General features: G+C 50.5%; 1 protein-coding gene and 1 non-coding gene across 4 annotated transcripts in view; both read right to left on the reverse strand.

Moving 5' to 3' along the window:
* The window catches only part of mapre3b (microtubule-associated protein, RP/EB family, member 3b), a 52,118-nt gene extending 37,519 nt beyond the window's left edge, over nt 1-14,599 (reverse strand). Inside the window, exons 1-3 of one of the 3 annotated variants that reach the window (XM_059645664.1) lie at nt 14,487-14,553; nt 4,978-5,085; nt 655-782 (exon numbers count right to left, since the gene is read on the reverse strand). In XM_059645664.1, coding sequence (XP_059501647.1) covers nt 655-775 — 121 coding nt within the window. In that variant the 5' untranslated portion in view covers nt 776-782; nt 4,978-5,085; nt 14,487-14,553. Of the gene's footprint in view, nt 1-654; nt 783-4,977; nt 5,086-7,007; nt 7,028-14,486 lie in introns of those variants that run through there. The other 2 variants (XM_048531495.1, XM_048531496.1) reach the window with 2 other exon arrangements.
* LOC125452987 (U6 spliceosomal RNA) lies at nt 8,506-8,607 on the reverse strand. The gene has a single exon (XR_007247655.1). It is a non-coding gene; the product is annotated as a U6 spliceosomal RNA (small nuclear RNA).
* Nucleotides 14,600-17,068: the final 2,469 nt, after the last annotated feature.

Below are 17,068 nucleotides of genomic sequence, written 5' to 3' on the forward strand. Positions count from 1 at the left end.
TCAAACCACGCAAGATCAACATTTGACAGGCTGTAATTAAAGCATATAAAGGTAAGATAATTCAATATGAAACATAGGGACTGGTATTTGCACATAAGATCTTAATCAGGTCCTCATCTACAATCCTGTATACCATTCTTGTCTCATCCTATAGCAGTGGGAGATAAAGAGGCCCTGAAAGAAGTTCTTAACTTTTCTTCAATGAACTTCTTCATAAACACAGAACGGTAAATCACTATCTAACTTGTGTTGTCTATTAACAATTTATTGGAAATTTGTTGTGATTTGTGCTTAGATAGTGAATTCAGACTTGAAAATTCAATTATTTTAGCACTTGGTGTCCCACAAGCAGAAGCAACAATGTATGACAAACTCAGTTTCGACAAAAGAAAATTCTGTGGATCCACTGCATGACATATATTCACTTCATTTTCTCACTTCATTTATAAGCGAAACAGAGAGTTATATTGAAATAAGTAAACAAGCGAAAATAAATGCGACTTAGTTCATATTCAAGAGTCTGAAATAACAAATATATCAAGACTTGAAGGATTAATTTTATTTTCAATTCCCACAAACGACCAAAGCATTACAACTGAAAATCGATCTGAGACAGATTACTTCTCTAAAAAAAATACATCTCCATCTTAGTACCTGAGCATAGTTGCTCAATCTTGGTGTAATTGAGCTGCAAGGAGTCATTGACCCATGATAGCATGTCATGTCGGCTCAGATTTTCACTTGTTACAGAGGTGGAATACACGTTCACTGCCATGCCACAGCTGTAAAAGAAAGAGTAAGTTAACGTGGGAATAAAGTCAAGAGCAAGAGACAGGCTCCCTATCAAAATATGATTAAGAGCAAAAAAAAGGAAGTGCTTTGATGAATTGCCTCAGATTTCAATAATACATGGATACAGACAACTTAAACAATTGCTATAAATATATGTTGAGACCAGAAAAAAATGAGGGCTTTTCACAATTCACTAAGCACTTCAAAGCACTTACAGTTGAAGGAGCATTTTCAGAAGTGTAACCTCCGTACTAAGATAGTAAACACAATCAAGGGGAGTCGGTGGCATAGTGGTAATGTCAGTGAACTAAAATCCAGAGATTCAGGTTAATGTTCTAGGGACACAAATTAAAAATAGTATCTTAGAATCTGGAATTAATTTTCTTTGTTATGAAGGTGAATATCAATGGTGCAAAAACCCATCTGGTTCACTCAAACTTGTAGGAAGGAAATCTGCCATCCATCGTAGTGATGTTGTTGATTCTCTTAACTGCCCTCCTAAATGGCTAGCAAACCCTTCAATTAGAGGTAGAAAACAAATTCTGGCCTTGAAAGCAACAAATGCTGGAGATCACAGTGGGTCAGATAGCATCCATGGAAAGACAGCAAGCTAACGTTCAGAGTCCAGATAATACATCAGAGCTGAAGTGTACAGGCGACATTTATGCCACAGTTTGGGGGTGGGGGTGTGTAGGGTGCTGGTGGAGGAAAGATGTTAATAGTTCGGATTATGTGATCCGAATGTGAGAATGGCAGAATAATGGTGTGTCTCTTGCCAGACTTGAAAGCACAGTAACTGGAACAGCACCCCACACCCACTACCCCTCCACCTACCTCCCCCAAACTGTAGCATAAATGATGTCTCCTCCACACTTCACTTCAGCTCTATTGAACAGTTATGAGACTTGAAATGTGCTCTCTCGCTATGGATGCTGTCTGACTTGGTGATTTCCAGCATCTGCAGTAATTTGTTCCTAAATACTGGGCTTGCCAAAAATACCCACATGCCAAAGAAGAGGAAATTTAAAAGCAAATGTGAAGTTAATTGAATGAGTTATATCGATTGGAACATCAGGGTTAGATCACTGCTCTTGTGAAATACTGCCACGGCATCATTTACACCCACTGGAACAGAATGTTGGGGCCACTATGCAATGTCTTATTTGCAAGATGGCATCAACAATGTGCGGTGCTGAGGAAGTACTACACTGGAGTATCAGACTTGATTTTTGTGCTCAAACTCTACAGTGGGACTTGAACCCAGAATCTTCTGATTCAGAGGCAAGTATATTCTAACAGCTGAAACATCGTAAAGCTACGTTTGCTGACAATGCAAATGCAGGGGCACACTCACCCCCACATGGAGTCACAGTGTCTGTGACGTCACTGCCAGTGGTGCTGAAGATAACAGCTTGCAAAAAAAAGACCATCTGTAATATTAGCAATTCAGAGATACTTTAACAAGTGTAGTGCCAATAAAGTGTTCTTTTTCATGTTTCTTAGATGCGCAAAGTCTTTAAATGTTGAGGTATTACTTTGTCTGCTTATTAAATTTCAATTTAAAGATTGCAATTTTCAGGGAATAATGAACACCAAAGCTCCGGTTAAATATAATGGGATCATCTCTCCAGTTGCTCACTGGCTTACTGATCATCTGGTTCAGACCCCTCAGTGTTTTCCAACCGTCCACCACCCCCCCTCCCTCACTGTATACCAATCGAGAGCAATAGGGCAAGGTGCCAAGCAGGGGGAGGCAATGAGAGGTTCTGAGTGGGGTAGCAGTGAACGAGCCATCAGGATGAGCAAGTAAATGGAGTGGGTTCAGTTGGTGCACAACAATGAGATCAGTAGTGCCATACATGATTCTACAGGTGCAGTGTGCGTCAGCTTCCCACCAGCCACACAATGAGAGTGTCAGCAGCATCCAGTTGTTGTTTCAGTCTATTTCTGTACTCAAGCATTAACGATCTGGATGAAGACACTGACGGAATCGCTGCTAAGTTTGTCATTTGCAAAGATAGGTGGAAGGGACAGTTAGTGGAGAGATGGGCAGACTGTTGAAGGACTTGGACAGGCTAAGAAAGAGAATAGCTCTGTGTACTTTCTTTTAAACTAACTCTGGCGGTAAATGTACAAATTGACTAGTGCTGTCTAGTGACAAGGTAAACATTATTCCAAGATCGCTTAGTGCACAGTAATGTGCCTTCAGTGGACTTTAATGAAACAATGAAAGAAATGAAAATTAAATTGCCACGTTACAGAAAAGTATTTTCATCAATGTGTATCTAATCCACCATCCATGATCCACAGCAGTGACTTAAGGTCTTGTAAACAATATTTTCTATCATATTAAAATTTTTTCACAGCTTTAGAATCACTGAAATGAAATCCATTTTAACAGCATTGTTTTATTGTATCAGAAGTCTACTTTATTTAATATCATGAATATATAAATGTTATACTTGGGTGTCAGTTAGCTGGCTTGCAATGCAAAACAACACCATCTGCATGGGTTCAATTCTTGCACTGGTTGAGATTACTATGAAGGATTCTCTTTCTCAACCTCTCGCCTAACCTGACACACTGTTAAACCACCACCAGTTATCTCTCTAATAAGAGAGCAGTTCTACAGTCCTTTGGGACTATGGCAACTTTACTTAATAACATTAAGTGACAAAAAGCAGTACAATGTTTACCAAGAAGCTGACTATGTTCAAATATGCTCGCTTTACTCTTTTTGTCTACTTTGACTTCAGGGTAATTCTTTTCTGTCATACTAAAACATCACAAAATAAAGCAAAATGTGATTATAAATTTTTTACTCAATATACAAAACACAGAAATACTGCCGACAACACAATTATTGGTAAAAATACTGATAAAGAATATCCGCAACACTGATTTTTCTAACTGTGTGCTTATTGAAGGAAACAATCTTACTTCCACTTGGATCTTTGTCTTCAGGTGGAGAACAAATTGATAGAAGTAGTAGGAAAGGAATCATGACTGATTTGACTGAGACACTGCAGTGACTCAGCACTTGGTTCATGGAAAATTATTAGAGCTCTCCTGCCCAAGATAAAAGCTCATCTCCCCACTGAGATGATGCTAAATATTCACTATAGCATTCTGATTTTAACAGTAGGATAGGATTTGAGAAAAAAAAAGAATGTGGTTAAATATTCCAGCTTTGTGATTTAATATCAATCTTATAGTTAAGAATTTGATAATATAGATTAGCAAGCAATGATTAAAGTCAATTATAGACATCCTTATTTAATGTTGAATTTGATGACATTATTAAATAGGATATCAAAATATCCCACTCCTACCTCCAAATCTATATTTTTGTTTTTAAACGTTTTCTCCACATCCATTACAACTGACTGCTTGGGGAAAACTGATGCCACTATTTTGTTTCGCAAAGATTCATCACAATAACACCAGAATTGTCCTCAGTGATCAACTAATAACATGAGAATGAAAACATGAATATTTCTGGTCTATGTTGCTTAATTCCTAATGGGCTATTTATTTATCCATTGAATTATTGGAGATGCCCCCAAAACATTTCTGTAGAAATTTAATACCACTAGTATGAAGTTACTCAGTATCTAGGATTATTGTTGCTCACACACCCACACACCATTTCATAGTCACACTTTGGATGAAGACAGAAGATAAATCCATGCAGCAATTGACAGAACTGCATCTGTTCTTCAGTCTAGAAATGATAATATAACTCCTGAATATGTCTGAGCAAGTTCTTCAAAGCTTTGGCAGGTGTTCATATTCATTGTAATTAATTGAAATGATTGTTAATCCATTGTTTCATTGCATCCTGATCCTCAAATGACTCATTTTGTAAATTAAGTAAAGACAGTATGGTAGGTTTGAAAGTGAAGAAATCCACAGGCCTGAATGAAATGCATTCTAGAGTGTTAAGGGAAAGAAGAGGAGACTCTGACCACTATTTTGCAATTTTGGTATTAAAGGATTGACCTCAAACATTACAACTTTGCTTAAAAAGGGAGAAACAGAATGAATGAATAATTACAGGTCAGTCAGCCTAAATGCAAAAAAAAACAAAAGAACTGTGGATGCTGTAAATCAGGAACATAAACAGAAGTCGCTGGAAAAGCTCAGAAGGTCTGGCAACAGCTGTGAAGAGAAAATCAGAGTTACCGTTTCGGGTCCAGTGGTCCTTCCTCCCTTATGAAGCCATCAGACCTGCAGAGCTTTTCCAGCAACTTGTTTTTGTTGTTGTTGAGGCTAAACTCAGGTGCAAAAATTCTGAGGGATAGAATAAAAACAGTTATATAGCCCAGAAACAGACCCTTCGGTCCAACTTGGTCTAACCTGATCTAGTCCCATTTAGCAGCATTTGGCCTATTTATCTCTGTGCTCTTCCTAATAATACACCCATCCAGAAGCCTCTTAAATGTTGTAATTGTACCTGCCTCCACCTCTGGCATCTCATTCCATACATGCACTGCCCTGTATGTGGAAAAAGTTGCCCCAGAGGCCCCTTCTAAATCTTTCCGCTCTCACCTTAAACTTACACCCTCCAGCTTCGAACTCCCATTTCCTGGGGAAAAGACCTTAGCTTTTCACCCTATCCACACTCATTATGATTTTATGAACCTCTATGAAGGTCACCCCCTCAGCTTCCGACACTCCAGGAAAAAATGCCTTAGCCTATTCAGCCTCTCCAATCTCGGCCACAAACTTGTAAATCCGTTCTGAACCCTTTCAAGTTTAACATCTTTCCTATAGCAGGGAGACCAAAATTGCATGAAGCATTCTTAAAGTGGTCGAGCCAACATCCTGCACAGCTGCAACCTGATCTCTCAACTCCTTTATTCAATGCACTGACCACTGAAGGCAAGCATGCTAAATGCCTTCTTCTACACCTGCAACTCCACCTTCAAGTAACTATGCACCTAAACCCCTAGGTCTCTTTGTTTGTAGGTGCATTTAGGAAGACAGGTTAAAGAAAGTTTGAGTTTGACTGGCAATGAGGTGTAATAACGACAGCAATGAGAATAGTGCACGTAATATAGTCCATATGGATTATGGCAAAGCTTTTGATATGATTGCATATGAAACTGGTATTGAAACATGGTATACCAGGCGAAACAGAACAGGCTCACATGCAGGGAGCAAAACAGACTAAGTCTGTGGCTAGAAGGGTACTTGCAGTAGGTTGCACAAGGTTCAATAGTAGACCCCTTGCTTCTTGTTGTGTGCTTAACGATTTATACGTAAAACTCAGCTTGAAAACATGGCAATTTAACTGTAGCTGGTTCAAATCCCACTGCTTCAGAGTTGTCTCATGATGTCCAAACGGATTCAAAAATAATGATAACCGCACCATAAACCTCATTTTGCTCTTCTTCATTGCAGTTATGCAACAGTTCCTATTTTATCTCTCCCTTAAAACAGAGACAATGCAGCACAGTAAGTCCAATTAATCCTCAATTTCAAACCATTTACAGATTCACTATTGCTGAGAAACACATTTTGTTAAAGATTTTTGTCTTGCAATTATCAGGACATTTGAAAAGAATACCAATTCAAGGGGGAAAAATATCAACATTTATACTGTATGATAGGAGAAAGGTGATTGGTTGGCAAGTGGACTTGGATTGGTAAAGGTATTGCTGTAGCAAATGCATCTATTAGTGCTGATTGACAGTTAAGAGCTCAACTCTTCAAAAATTTTAAACCAAGCAGGATGACCGATTGGTCAGTCCCCGAATAATGAACAAGCACATGGCTATCAATTTGTTGAGTTGAAACATACATGCTGTGTGTACCAAAAACAGAAACTGTTGGAGGAATTTAGCAGGTCTGGCAGCATCTGTGGGAGGAAACCACAGTTAACATTTTGAATCCTGTGACTCTTCCTTAGAATTGTCGCTGCCCACAGATACTGCCAGACCCAATGAGCTTCTCAAGTAATTTCTGTTTGTTCACATCTCCAGTTCTTTGTTTTGTTTCAGCACTATGTACAGTTCTGTCTATAAAGAAAGAAAGCTGTGTATAAATTTATCTGGCTTTCTCTGCACATCAGATCACACCGTGAACCCAAATGATGCAACAAAAATAAAAAGTGACGGCCATGGGTTGGTTTATTTCTCTTCAGCTTCAAATGAAAGTTTAGTTTTGAGCAAACAAGCTGGTCTGTGTTGTAGCCAGGACTGAGTACGCACATCATATTAGCACAAGATGTAGTCTGCCAGGCATCAGTGCTATCTGCAAGAATACATCCATGCAGTCTTGAAGTTGAAAATGTGTCTTATGTGACAGAGTTCAAGAGCAGACACTTCTTTAAAAATACTGTAGATTACAACTCCATGGTTTTCAAGCATTCCGTTTCATACCAGGCTGTCACAGCCAAGTCTGGTGTTGAAATGGACGAGTATGGCAATTTTACGTGAGTTCAGATACCTGTGTAGAACATTGCCTTGTCAGCTGGGTTAGGGTTCAGAGTCAAAACTCAAGTGCTAATGAGGCTTGCAAGCTGCTGAACTTGAGGCATGGTGGGCCAGAGACATGATGTACTTGGAAATGCCGACTGGTAGGTTTGAAAAAAGGCAGAGTACTCCAAATGATAGAAAACTGGAAACAATGCCGGAGAAACTCAGTACATCTGGTAGCATCTGTGGGACGAAAATCAGAGTTAACCTTTTGAGTTCTATATGAATGACTCTTTCTTCTGTTCCAAGAAGCAGGCTTCAATCAAGGCACCCAAGCCAACGTCTAGTCTGACCTGTCCACAGATCACCAGGGCTGTGCAACATTGCCACACTTAAGCACTGTTTTCTCACACCAACAGGCAGGACTTTTTCCACCTTTACAAGCAAAGTTGAGAGTTGAGTGTTCTAGTTTCATCTCAGTTGCAGTTTGGTCACATTGAGAGATTTGTTGACCACGATGAACCAACTGGGTAGCAGCAGCAACATTTTCTAGGCTCCCTTCTAATTCAGGAGGAAGCAATGCTATCCCACAAAAAACTAGTGTATCGCTTAGGGTGCTACCTAATTATGTCATCCTCAATACCTTCAATGACCTGAACAATTTGCATACAGGAGAATTCACACTTTTCCATCACTTCAGGACTTGCACGTGCTGGAGCTGGGGCTACCCCTTTTACTCCTTCCTGCCTACACAAAACAGCTTTAACATTGAAGACAGTTTGCACTGACTAACTTCAACCTTGCAGCTTGGAGTTCATCTGTCATGGTCCAGTGAACTAGGATGCCAGTAGTGAGGTCTCTAACACCAAGGTTCAGACTCAGAAATTCCCTCTCTGACAAGTGTTGCTTATCCAGGCTTGAAGAGATAATCCTTCTCTTGCTTTTTTATCTAGAACTGATAAACCAACAACTGTAATAAATGGATTATGATGTGGCACATCTTTGGTACAAAGCACAAGTCATTTTGGCCACTTGCGATCTTTCTGCCCTAGCCACGACCTTTGTAAAGGAGGTCATCCAACCAGTTGGTGTCATGGTCATCATTTATCTCGTCACTACATTTTGCTCAGCAGCAGCAGATGGTGTATTGGAATGAGCCAGCCGTTGGTGTAGAAGGAGGGCCAATGATACCAGTTCTAATCAGCCTGTTCAGATATGTTATTTCACATCTCTGGAGCAGTTGGGACTTAACCTGGGCCTCCCAATTTAGGGGTGGGGACACTACCACTGCACCACAAGGCAGCTCCTCACGAATTCACATCATCCTTGTGCGGGGGCCATACTAATCTTCTCTGTATCATTCCAATTTCAGAATGTGTTGTTGAAGTCCATCCATTAAGTAGAATACTGTTGACTAAAAGGTACAAGGTTACTACAGCCCACTATATGTCATTACTGTACTCAGTAAAACCAAAACATTACTATCCATGTTATGGCTCCAAATAGCAATACTTATCATTAAAGAAATTTAAACTCAATGCATCTCGGTTCAACTGCATCTCTTCAAGACATTCAGTGACTTTACTCACCTATTGCCATTTTTCCTTACTGTAATATGTACATCTCTACACCTGCACTTTTTAAGCATAACTGGGCAGCACAATGGGCAGACAGAAAACAGAAGATCTATTTAAAAGAAAGCCACTTGCTTGCCATTCTCTGTCTCACACACAGACAGAAGTGAAAGTACTAGCTCCAGCCTGAGAAACATCCAATTACAACGTTAACTTCCTGCTGACTCATGCAAGCTCGCCCAACCATTTGTTGTAAGCTACTGGCAGGGTAAAGGTAGGCGCAGATAAACAATGATTCAAAAAAAATCCCAAGTGCAAATAGAAGTCTGGACAATTCCAGAACAAAAGAAATAAAATTCAAATTTTGACAGACATCAAGCAGTTAGGCAAAATTTGGACATCGAAAGCATTGAATAAAGTGGTCAATACAAAATCCATATTTTGAAAAACTGAGATTGCATTGCTATAAAAAGATTGGCAACTCAATAAGTAAAATCCAGTCAACGTTTGGAAGGAAGCTATCACCCCATAGCATCCTGGGTGGAGATAAGGATAACAACTTCAATTTATCTTGCTTTCTTGATACTGCAACAGGGATACCAGGTGAAAGGTGAGTAACATGGGGCAGGGCAGCACAGACACAATAGGGATGAAAATGTAGGGGCGGGGGGTGTGCAAGAGTATGGGGATGATTAACGGGGGCGGGGGGGGGAAGGGGACTGGAGACACGGGGAGAGGTGTACACTCGGATTGCGGGGGGGGGGAACAGACACGGGTCGGGGACGAGGCGGGGGGGGAACAGACACGGGTCGGGGACGAGGCGGGGGGGGAACAGACACGGGTCGGGGACGAGGCGGGGGGGGAACAGACACGGGTCGGGGACGAGGCGGGGGGGGAACAGACACGGGTCGGGGACGAGGCGGGGGGGGAACAGACACGGGTCGGGGACGAGGCGGGGGGGGAACAGACACGGGTCGGGGACGAGGCGGGGGGGGAACAGACACGGGTCGGGGACGAGGCGGGGGGGGAACAGACACGGGTCGGGGACGAGGCGGGGGGGGAACAGACACGGGTCGGGGACGAGGCGGGGGGGGAACAGACACGGGTCGGGGACGAGGCGGGGGGGGAACAGACACGGGTCGGGGACGAGGCGGGGGGGGAACAGACACGGGTCGGGGACGAGGCGGGGGGGGAACAGACACGGGTCGGGGACGAGGCGGGGGGGGAACAGACACGGGTCGGGGACGAGGCGGGGGGGGAACAGACACGGGTCGGGGACGAGGCGGGGGGGGAACAGACACGGGTCGGGGACGAGGCGGGGGGGGAACAGACACGGGTCGGGGACGAGGCGGGGGGGGAACAGACACGGGTCGGGGACGAGGCGGGGGGGGAACAGACACGGGTCGGGGACGAGGCGGGGGGGGAACAGACACGGGTCGGGGACGAGGCGGGGGGGGAACAGACACGGGTCGGGGACGAGGCGGGGGGGGAACAGACACGGGTCGGGGACGAGGCGGGGGGGGAACAGACACGGGTCGGGGACGAGGCGGGGGGGGAACAGACACGGGTCGGGGACGAGGCGGGGGGGGAACAGACACGGGTCGGGGACGAGGCGGGGGGGGAACAGACACGGGTCGGGGACGAGGCGGGGGGGGAACAGACACGGGTCGGGGACGAGGCGGGGGGGGAACAGACACGGGTCGGGGACGAGGCGGGGGGGGAACAGACACGGGTCGGGGACGAGGCGGGGGGGGAACAGACACGGGTCGGGGACGAGGCGGGGGGGGAACAGACACGGGTCGGGGACGAGGCGGGGGGGGAACAGACACGGGTCGGGGACGAGGCGGGGGGGGAACAGACACGGGTCGGGGACGAGGCGGGGGGGGAACAGACACGGGTCGGGGACGAGGCGGGGGGGGAACAGACACGGGTCGGGGACGAGGCGGGGGGGGAACAGACACGGGTCGGGGACGAGGCGGGGGGGGAACAGACACGGGTCGGGGACGAGGCGGGGGGGGAACAGACACGGGTCGGGGACGAGGCGGGGGGGGAACAGACACGGGTCGGGGACGAGGCGGGGGGGGAACAGACACGGGTCGGGGACGAGGCGGGGGGGGAACAGACACGGGTCGGGGACGAGGCGGGGGGGGAACAGACACGGGTCGGGGACGAGGCGGGGGGGGAACAGACACGGGTCGGGGACGAGGCGGGGGGGGAACAGACACGGGTCGGGGACGAGGCGGGGGGGGAACAGACACGGGTCGGGGACGAGGCGGGGGGGGAACAGACACGGGTCGGGGACGAGGCGGGGGGGGAACAGACACGGGTCGGGGACGAGGCGGGGGGGGAACAGACACGGGTCGGGGACGAGGCGGGGGGGGAACAGACACGGGTCGGGGACGAGGCGGGGGGGGAACAGACACGGGTCGGGGACGAGGCGGGGGGGGAACAGACACGGGTCGGGGACGAGGCGGGGGGGGAACAGACACGGGTCGGGGACGAGGCGGGGGGGGAACAGACACGGGTCGGGGACGAGGCGGGGGGGGAACAGACACGGGTCGGGGACGAGGCGGGGGGGGAACAGACACGGGTCGGGGACGAGGCGGGGGGGGAACAGACACGGGTCGGGGACGAGGCGGGGGGGGAACAGACACGGGTCGGGGACGAGGCGGGGGGGGAACAGACACGGGTCGGGGACGAGGCGGGGGGGGAACAGACACGGGTCGGGGACGAGGCGGGGGGGGAACAGACACGGGTCGGGGACGAGGCGGGGGGGGAACAGACACGGGTCGGGGACGAGGCGGGGGGGGAACAGACACGGGTCGGGGACGAGGCGGGGGGGGAACAGACACGGGTCGGGGACGAGGCGGGGGGGGAACAGACACGGGTCGGGGACGAGGCGGGGGGGGAACAGACACGGGTCGGGGACGAGGCGGGGGGGGAACAGACACGGGTCGGGGACGAGGCGGGGGGGGAACAGACACGGGTCGGGGACGAGGCGGGGGGGGAACAGACACGGGTCGGGGACGAGGCGGGGGGGGAACAGACACGGGTCGGGGACGAGGCGGGGGGGGAACAGACACGGGTCGGGGACGAGGCGGGGGGGGAACAGACACGGGTCGGGGACGAGGCGGGGGGGGAACAGACACGGGTCGGGGACGAGGCGGGGGGGGAACAGACACGGGTCGGGGACGAGGCGGGGGGGGAACAGACACGGGTCGGGGACGAGGCGGGGGGGGAACAGACACGGGTCGGGGACGAGGCGGGGGGGGAACAGACACGGGTCGGGGACGAGGCGGGGGGGGAACAGACACGGGTCGGGGACGAGGCGGGGGGGGAACAGACACGGGTCGGGGACGAGGCGGGGGGGGAACAGACACGGGTCGGGGACGAGGCGGGGGGGGAACAGACACGGGTCGGGGACGAGGCGGGGGGGGAACAGACACGGGTCGGGGACGAGGCGGGGGGGGAACAGACACGGGTCGGGGACGAGGCGGGGGGGGAACAGACACGGGTCGGGGACGAGGCGGGGGGGGAACAGACACGGGTCGGGGACGAGGCGGGGGGGGAACAGACACGGGTCGGGGACGAGGCGGGGGGGGAACAGACACGGGTCGGGGACGAGGCGGGGGGGGAACAGACACGGGTCGGGGACGAGGCGGGGGGGGAACAGACACGGGTCGGGGACGAGGCGGGGGGGGAACAGACACGGGTCGGGGACGAGGCGGGGGGGGAACAGACACGGGTCGGGGACGAGGCGGGGGGGGAACAGACACGGGTCGGGGACGAGGCGGGGGGGGAACAGACACGGGTCGGGGACGAGGCGGGGGGGGAACAGACACGGGTCGGGGACGAGGCGGGGGGGGAACAGACACGGGTCGGGGACGAGGCGGGGGGGGAAACAGACACGGGTCGGGGACAGGGGGACACGGGTCGGGGGCAGGCAGTTACATTCGGATTGGGGAGGGGGGACAATATACGGATTGCAGATGGGGGGCACTTGGATTAGGGGTTACACTTGGATCGCGGGGCACCATGGGTCGGGAAGGGGGGGCAAGGGAGACAGTCGAATCGGGGGCACATGGGAAGGTATTACATTTGGATTGGGGGGGGACACTCAGACCCGGGGGTGGGGGGGAAGGGACACTCAGACCCGGGGTGGGGGGGGGGGGGTGGAGAGAGACACTCAGACCCGGGGTGGGGGGGGGAGACACTCAGACCCGGGGTGGGGGGGGGGGGGGGAGAGAGACACTCAGACCCGGGGTGGGGGGGGGGGGGGGAGAGAGAGACACTCAGACCCGGGGTGGGGGGGGGAGAGAGAGAGACACTCAGACCCGGGGTGGGGGGGGGAGAGAGAGACACTCAGACCCGGGGTGGGGGGGGGGGGAGGAGACACTCAGACCCGGGGTAGGGAGTGGGGGGGGAGACACTCAGACCCGGGGTAGGGAGTGGGGGGGGAGACACTCAGACCCGGGGTAGGGAGTGGGGGGGGAGACACTCAGACCCGGGGTAGGGAGTGGGGGGGGAGACACTCAGACCCGGGGTAGGGAGTGGGGGGGGAGACACTCAGACCCGGGGTAGGGAGTGGGGGGGGAGACACTCAGACCCGGGGTAGGGAGTGGGGGGGGAGACACTCAGGCCCGGGGTAGGGAGTGGGGGGGGAGACACTCAGGCCCGGGGTAGGGAGTGGGGGGGGAGACACTCAGGCCCGGGGTAGGGAGTGGGGGGGGAGACACTCAGGCCCGGGGTAGGGAGTGGGGGGGGAGACACTCAGGCCCGGGGTAGGGAGTGGGGGGGGAGACACTCAGACCCGGGGTGGGGGGGGGGGACGGACACTCAGACCCGGGGTGGGGGGGGGGACGGACACTCAGACCCGGGGTGGGGGGGGGGACGGACACTCAGACCCGGGGTGGGGGGGGGGACGGACACTCAGACCCGGGGGGTGGGGGTGGGGACACTCAGACCCGGGGGGTGGGGGTGGGGACACTCAGACCCGGGGGGTGGGGGTGGGGACACTCAGACCCGGGGGGTGGGGGTGGGGAAGAGTAGGGAGGGACACTCGGACGGGGCGGGGGGAAAAGAGAGTAGGGGTGGGGAAGGACACTCGGACCTGGGGGAGGTGGGGAAAGAGACCCTCGGATCGGGGCGGGGGGTCCGGGGGGGGAGAGGCCCTCGAACCGGGACCGGGGCCGGGCGGGGGAAGAGGCCCTCGGACCGGGGCCGGGCGGGGGGGGGGAAAGAGGCCCTCGGACCGGGGCCGGGCGGGGTGGGGAGAAAGAGGCCCTCGGACCGGGGCCGGGCGGGGTGGGGGGAGAGGCCCTCGGACCGGGCGGGGTGGGGGGGGGGTCCGGGGGGGGGGGAGAGGCCTTCGGACCGGGGCCGGGCGGGTTGGGCTGGGAGCCGGTGCTTCGCGCTGGCTGGTGGTTTTTTTTCCACTGGACCCGCGGGGTTGACGGCTAACCATGAGGGTTACGCACTGCCAGGGCCGGCACAGAGTGGGAAAGCTGCCGTTTACCTGGAAACGGAATTTTAATTTTAAACTGAAACCGGAGCCGCTGCAGCGCGAGGGAGTCGGGTTACATAACAGCGGCTCCCCCATCAGCCGGCGGACAGGTGCCGCTGCTCCCACACCGACACCACTACGAGCCCCACGGTCACCGCTCGCTGCGATATGATAGCTGAGGGGTCCAGGACTCACCGTGTACTACAGGGGCTGGGGTTGGGACTAGGGCCGGGGATCAAGCTGCTTCCAGGCCACTCGCTGTCGACCGACGCAACGCACTACTGTCGCACTGCGCCTGCGCACTGTATGCCGGGTGGGTGGGCGGGGTCCCAGCGCCGCAGCATTGCGCTTGCGCAGAGTGGCGGGAGCAGGGACCCGTGCACTGCAGCACTGCGCCTGCGGACTGGAGCGATGCTGCAGCGCTCCATGTGGGCGGAGGAGGATCTGCAACTGTCATCTTCATCTCCCGCATATCAGATCAGGCTCGATCTCATTGAATGGCAGAGCAGTTACGATGGGCTGAATAGCCTATGTAAGATGAGGAATTAAGGCGATCCATTCTCTTGTAGATAATAAAATGTGAGGCTGGATGAACACAGCAGGCCCAGCAGCATCTCAGGAGCACAAAAGCTGACGTTTCGGGCCTAGACCCTTCATCAGAGAGGGAGAGATCTTGGCATAATTCCATAATACTTGCTTTTCACCCATATCCCTTATTACCCTTACTTATTAAAATAATTATCTCAGATTTAAAATGATCAAGTCACCCAGTATCCACTGCCACTTGTGGAAGAGAGTTGCAAACAGGCACCACCCTCAGCCCCTTCGCAGAAACAGTATCAAACAAAATATCACCCGGAGACTTATGGAAAGGTAGTCGGGCTGATAACCAAAAGCCTGGCCAGAAGCAGTGAGTGGGCGTTGGCGCTATCATCAATGAAGAAAAAGTGGCAAAGATGATTTTTATAGTTTTCAGGGAAGAAATGGCAATTACTAGGGAACATAGGTTTAAGGTGAAAGGGGAAAAGTTTAAAGGAGATATGAGAGGCAATTTTTTTTACTGAGAGGGTGAAAACTCTTGGAATGCTTAACCAGAAGAGGCGGTAGGAGCAGATACAATGGCAATGAAATAGAGGGATTTGGATTGCATGGAGGCAAATGGCTTTTAACTTAGAAAGGTGTCATGTGTTAGCATAGGCTTGGTGAGCTGAAGGGCATGTTCCTGTGCTCTACTGTACTTTGTTCTTTGTCTTGGAGAGAATTCCAAGGAATGTAGGACAGTTAATGATGTGTTTCTAACATCAGGATGCTAAAGAAACCAAACTGGAGCAATCTGCAGATCTTGGAAGGTTTGGGCTGTGGAAGAATACAAAGTTATGAAGTGAAGTGATCTGCAGGGAATGGAAAAGTTCAAAATTAAGGTCTTACTGAACCATGTGCCAGTATGGTCAGTGTACAGGGAAGATGGATGAGTGAGACTGGGTAAAATCTTGACCAGCAGCAACAGTTTTGCATGATTCAAGCAAGAGGCCAGTACCTGAGGAAAGAGAATCATTTCCAACATCATCAAAAATAGGAGCCGAGAAATAAATTTGAATGATCAATAGTTTAATGATAATAGAGTTGAAGGAACATAGTGTGGGTTTCATGGATGAAGAAGACAGGGAAGGAACATATTGGTTTAAAATGTGTTTCTAGTGGTACAATATGAGTGGATCAGTTTGTGTGGACTCATACCCTGCCAGAATTGTGCCGTCCGCCATATTTTGTCAAGTTCCTCCACAGGTGTCCAGGGTGTTGTCAAAATATTAAAGCACCTTAACAATAACAGAAGTTGCTGGAAAAGCTCAGCAGGTCTGCCAGCACCTGTGAAGAGAATATCAGAGTTAATATTTTGGGTCTGATGACCTTTCCTCAGAAGGGTCTTCTTATGTTTAAATTAGCTGTCTTTTTCCAAAATAATGCATGTGATGCTAGGTTGCTTCGAGGTGTCTTCAAGACAGTTTCATTGCCATCATTGGTGAGCTGGTAGTCTTTCAGACTACAGGAAATAGAGAAGCGGTGAAGAAAACAGTGAAGAGAGAGAGTAGGAAGCCGGGAGAGGGAGAAACTCCAAAGGAACCATGCCTACAGTGTGTCATTAGGGAGCCTGAAGTACAGTCGGTTTTGCTATAGCACGATAGTTGTCTTCCTGCGCAACTCATTATAGAAAATTGCGCTATAGAAATAACAGGGCCCATGGGGAAGGTGGGTTTGGGGCAGACCACAAAAGAAATCACTCAAAAATCACTCAAAGTCAAACACAAAGGATAGCACAGTTTTATTAAATGTTTAATTCATGTCTAACAATGGAGTGAAAGTAAATTTAAGACGTTACCTTGAAAAAATGTCAAGATGGCTTGATGGAAGAGGAGGATCTGAGGTTGCTCTGTTGTTAATAATGATGATGACCTGCATTGTTATCATCACCTTCAGGTGCAGTTGGGGTTGCAGGGTTAGGGTGAAAATTAGATAATCCAGAAGTGGATGGCTGTGGATCATTGCCTTCTGACTTGGGGTTTGGCTTAAAAAGACATCCAGTTTTGTTGCTTTGCCCTTTTTCTGCTTTCATGAACAAGCTGCTCATAGGGTGCCAAATAAGATCTTATTCCACAAACTGCTACCCTGCTGCATTCTGCATTGTAATCACTGTCCTCTAGGAGCTGCAGCTGCTTGTCAGTTTCACTCAGAACAGAAGACAAAACAGAAGTCGAAAGCTCTCATGGTGCTGCATCCCG

This window comes from Stegostoma tigrinum, chromosome 4 (genome assembly GCF_030684315.1).
Source record: "Stegostoma tigrinum isolate sSteTig4 chromosome 4, sSteTig4.hap1, whole genome shotgun sequence".
Lineage (NCBI taxonomy): Eukaryota > Metazoa > Chordata > Chondrichthyes > Orectolobiformes > Stegostomatidae > Stegostoma > Stegostoma tigrinum.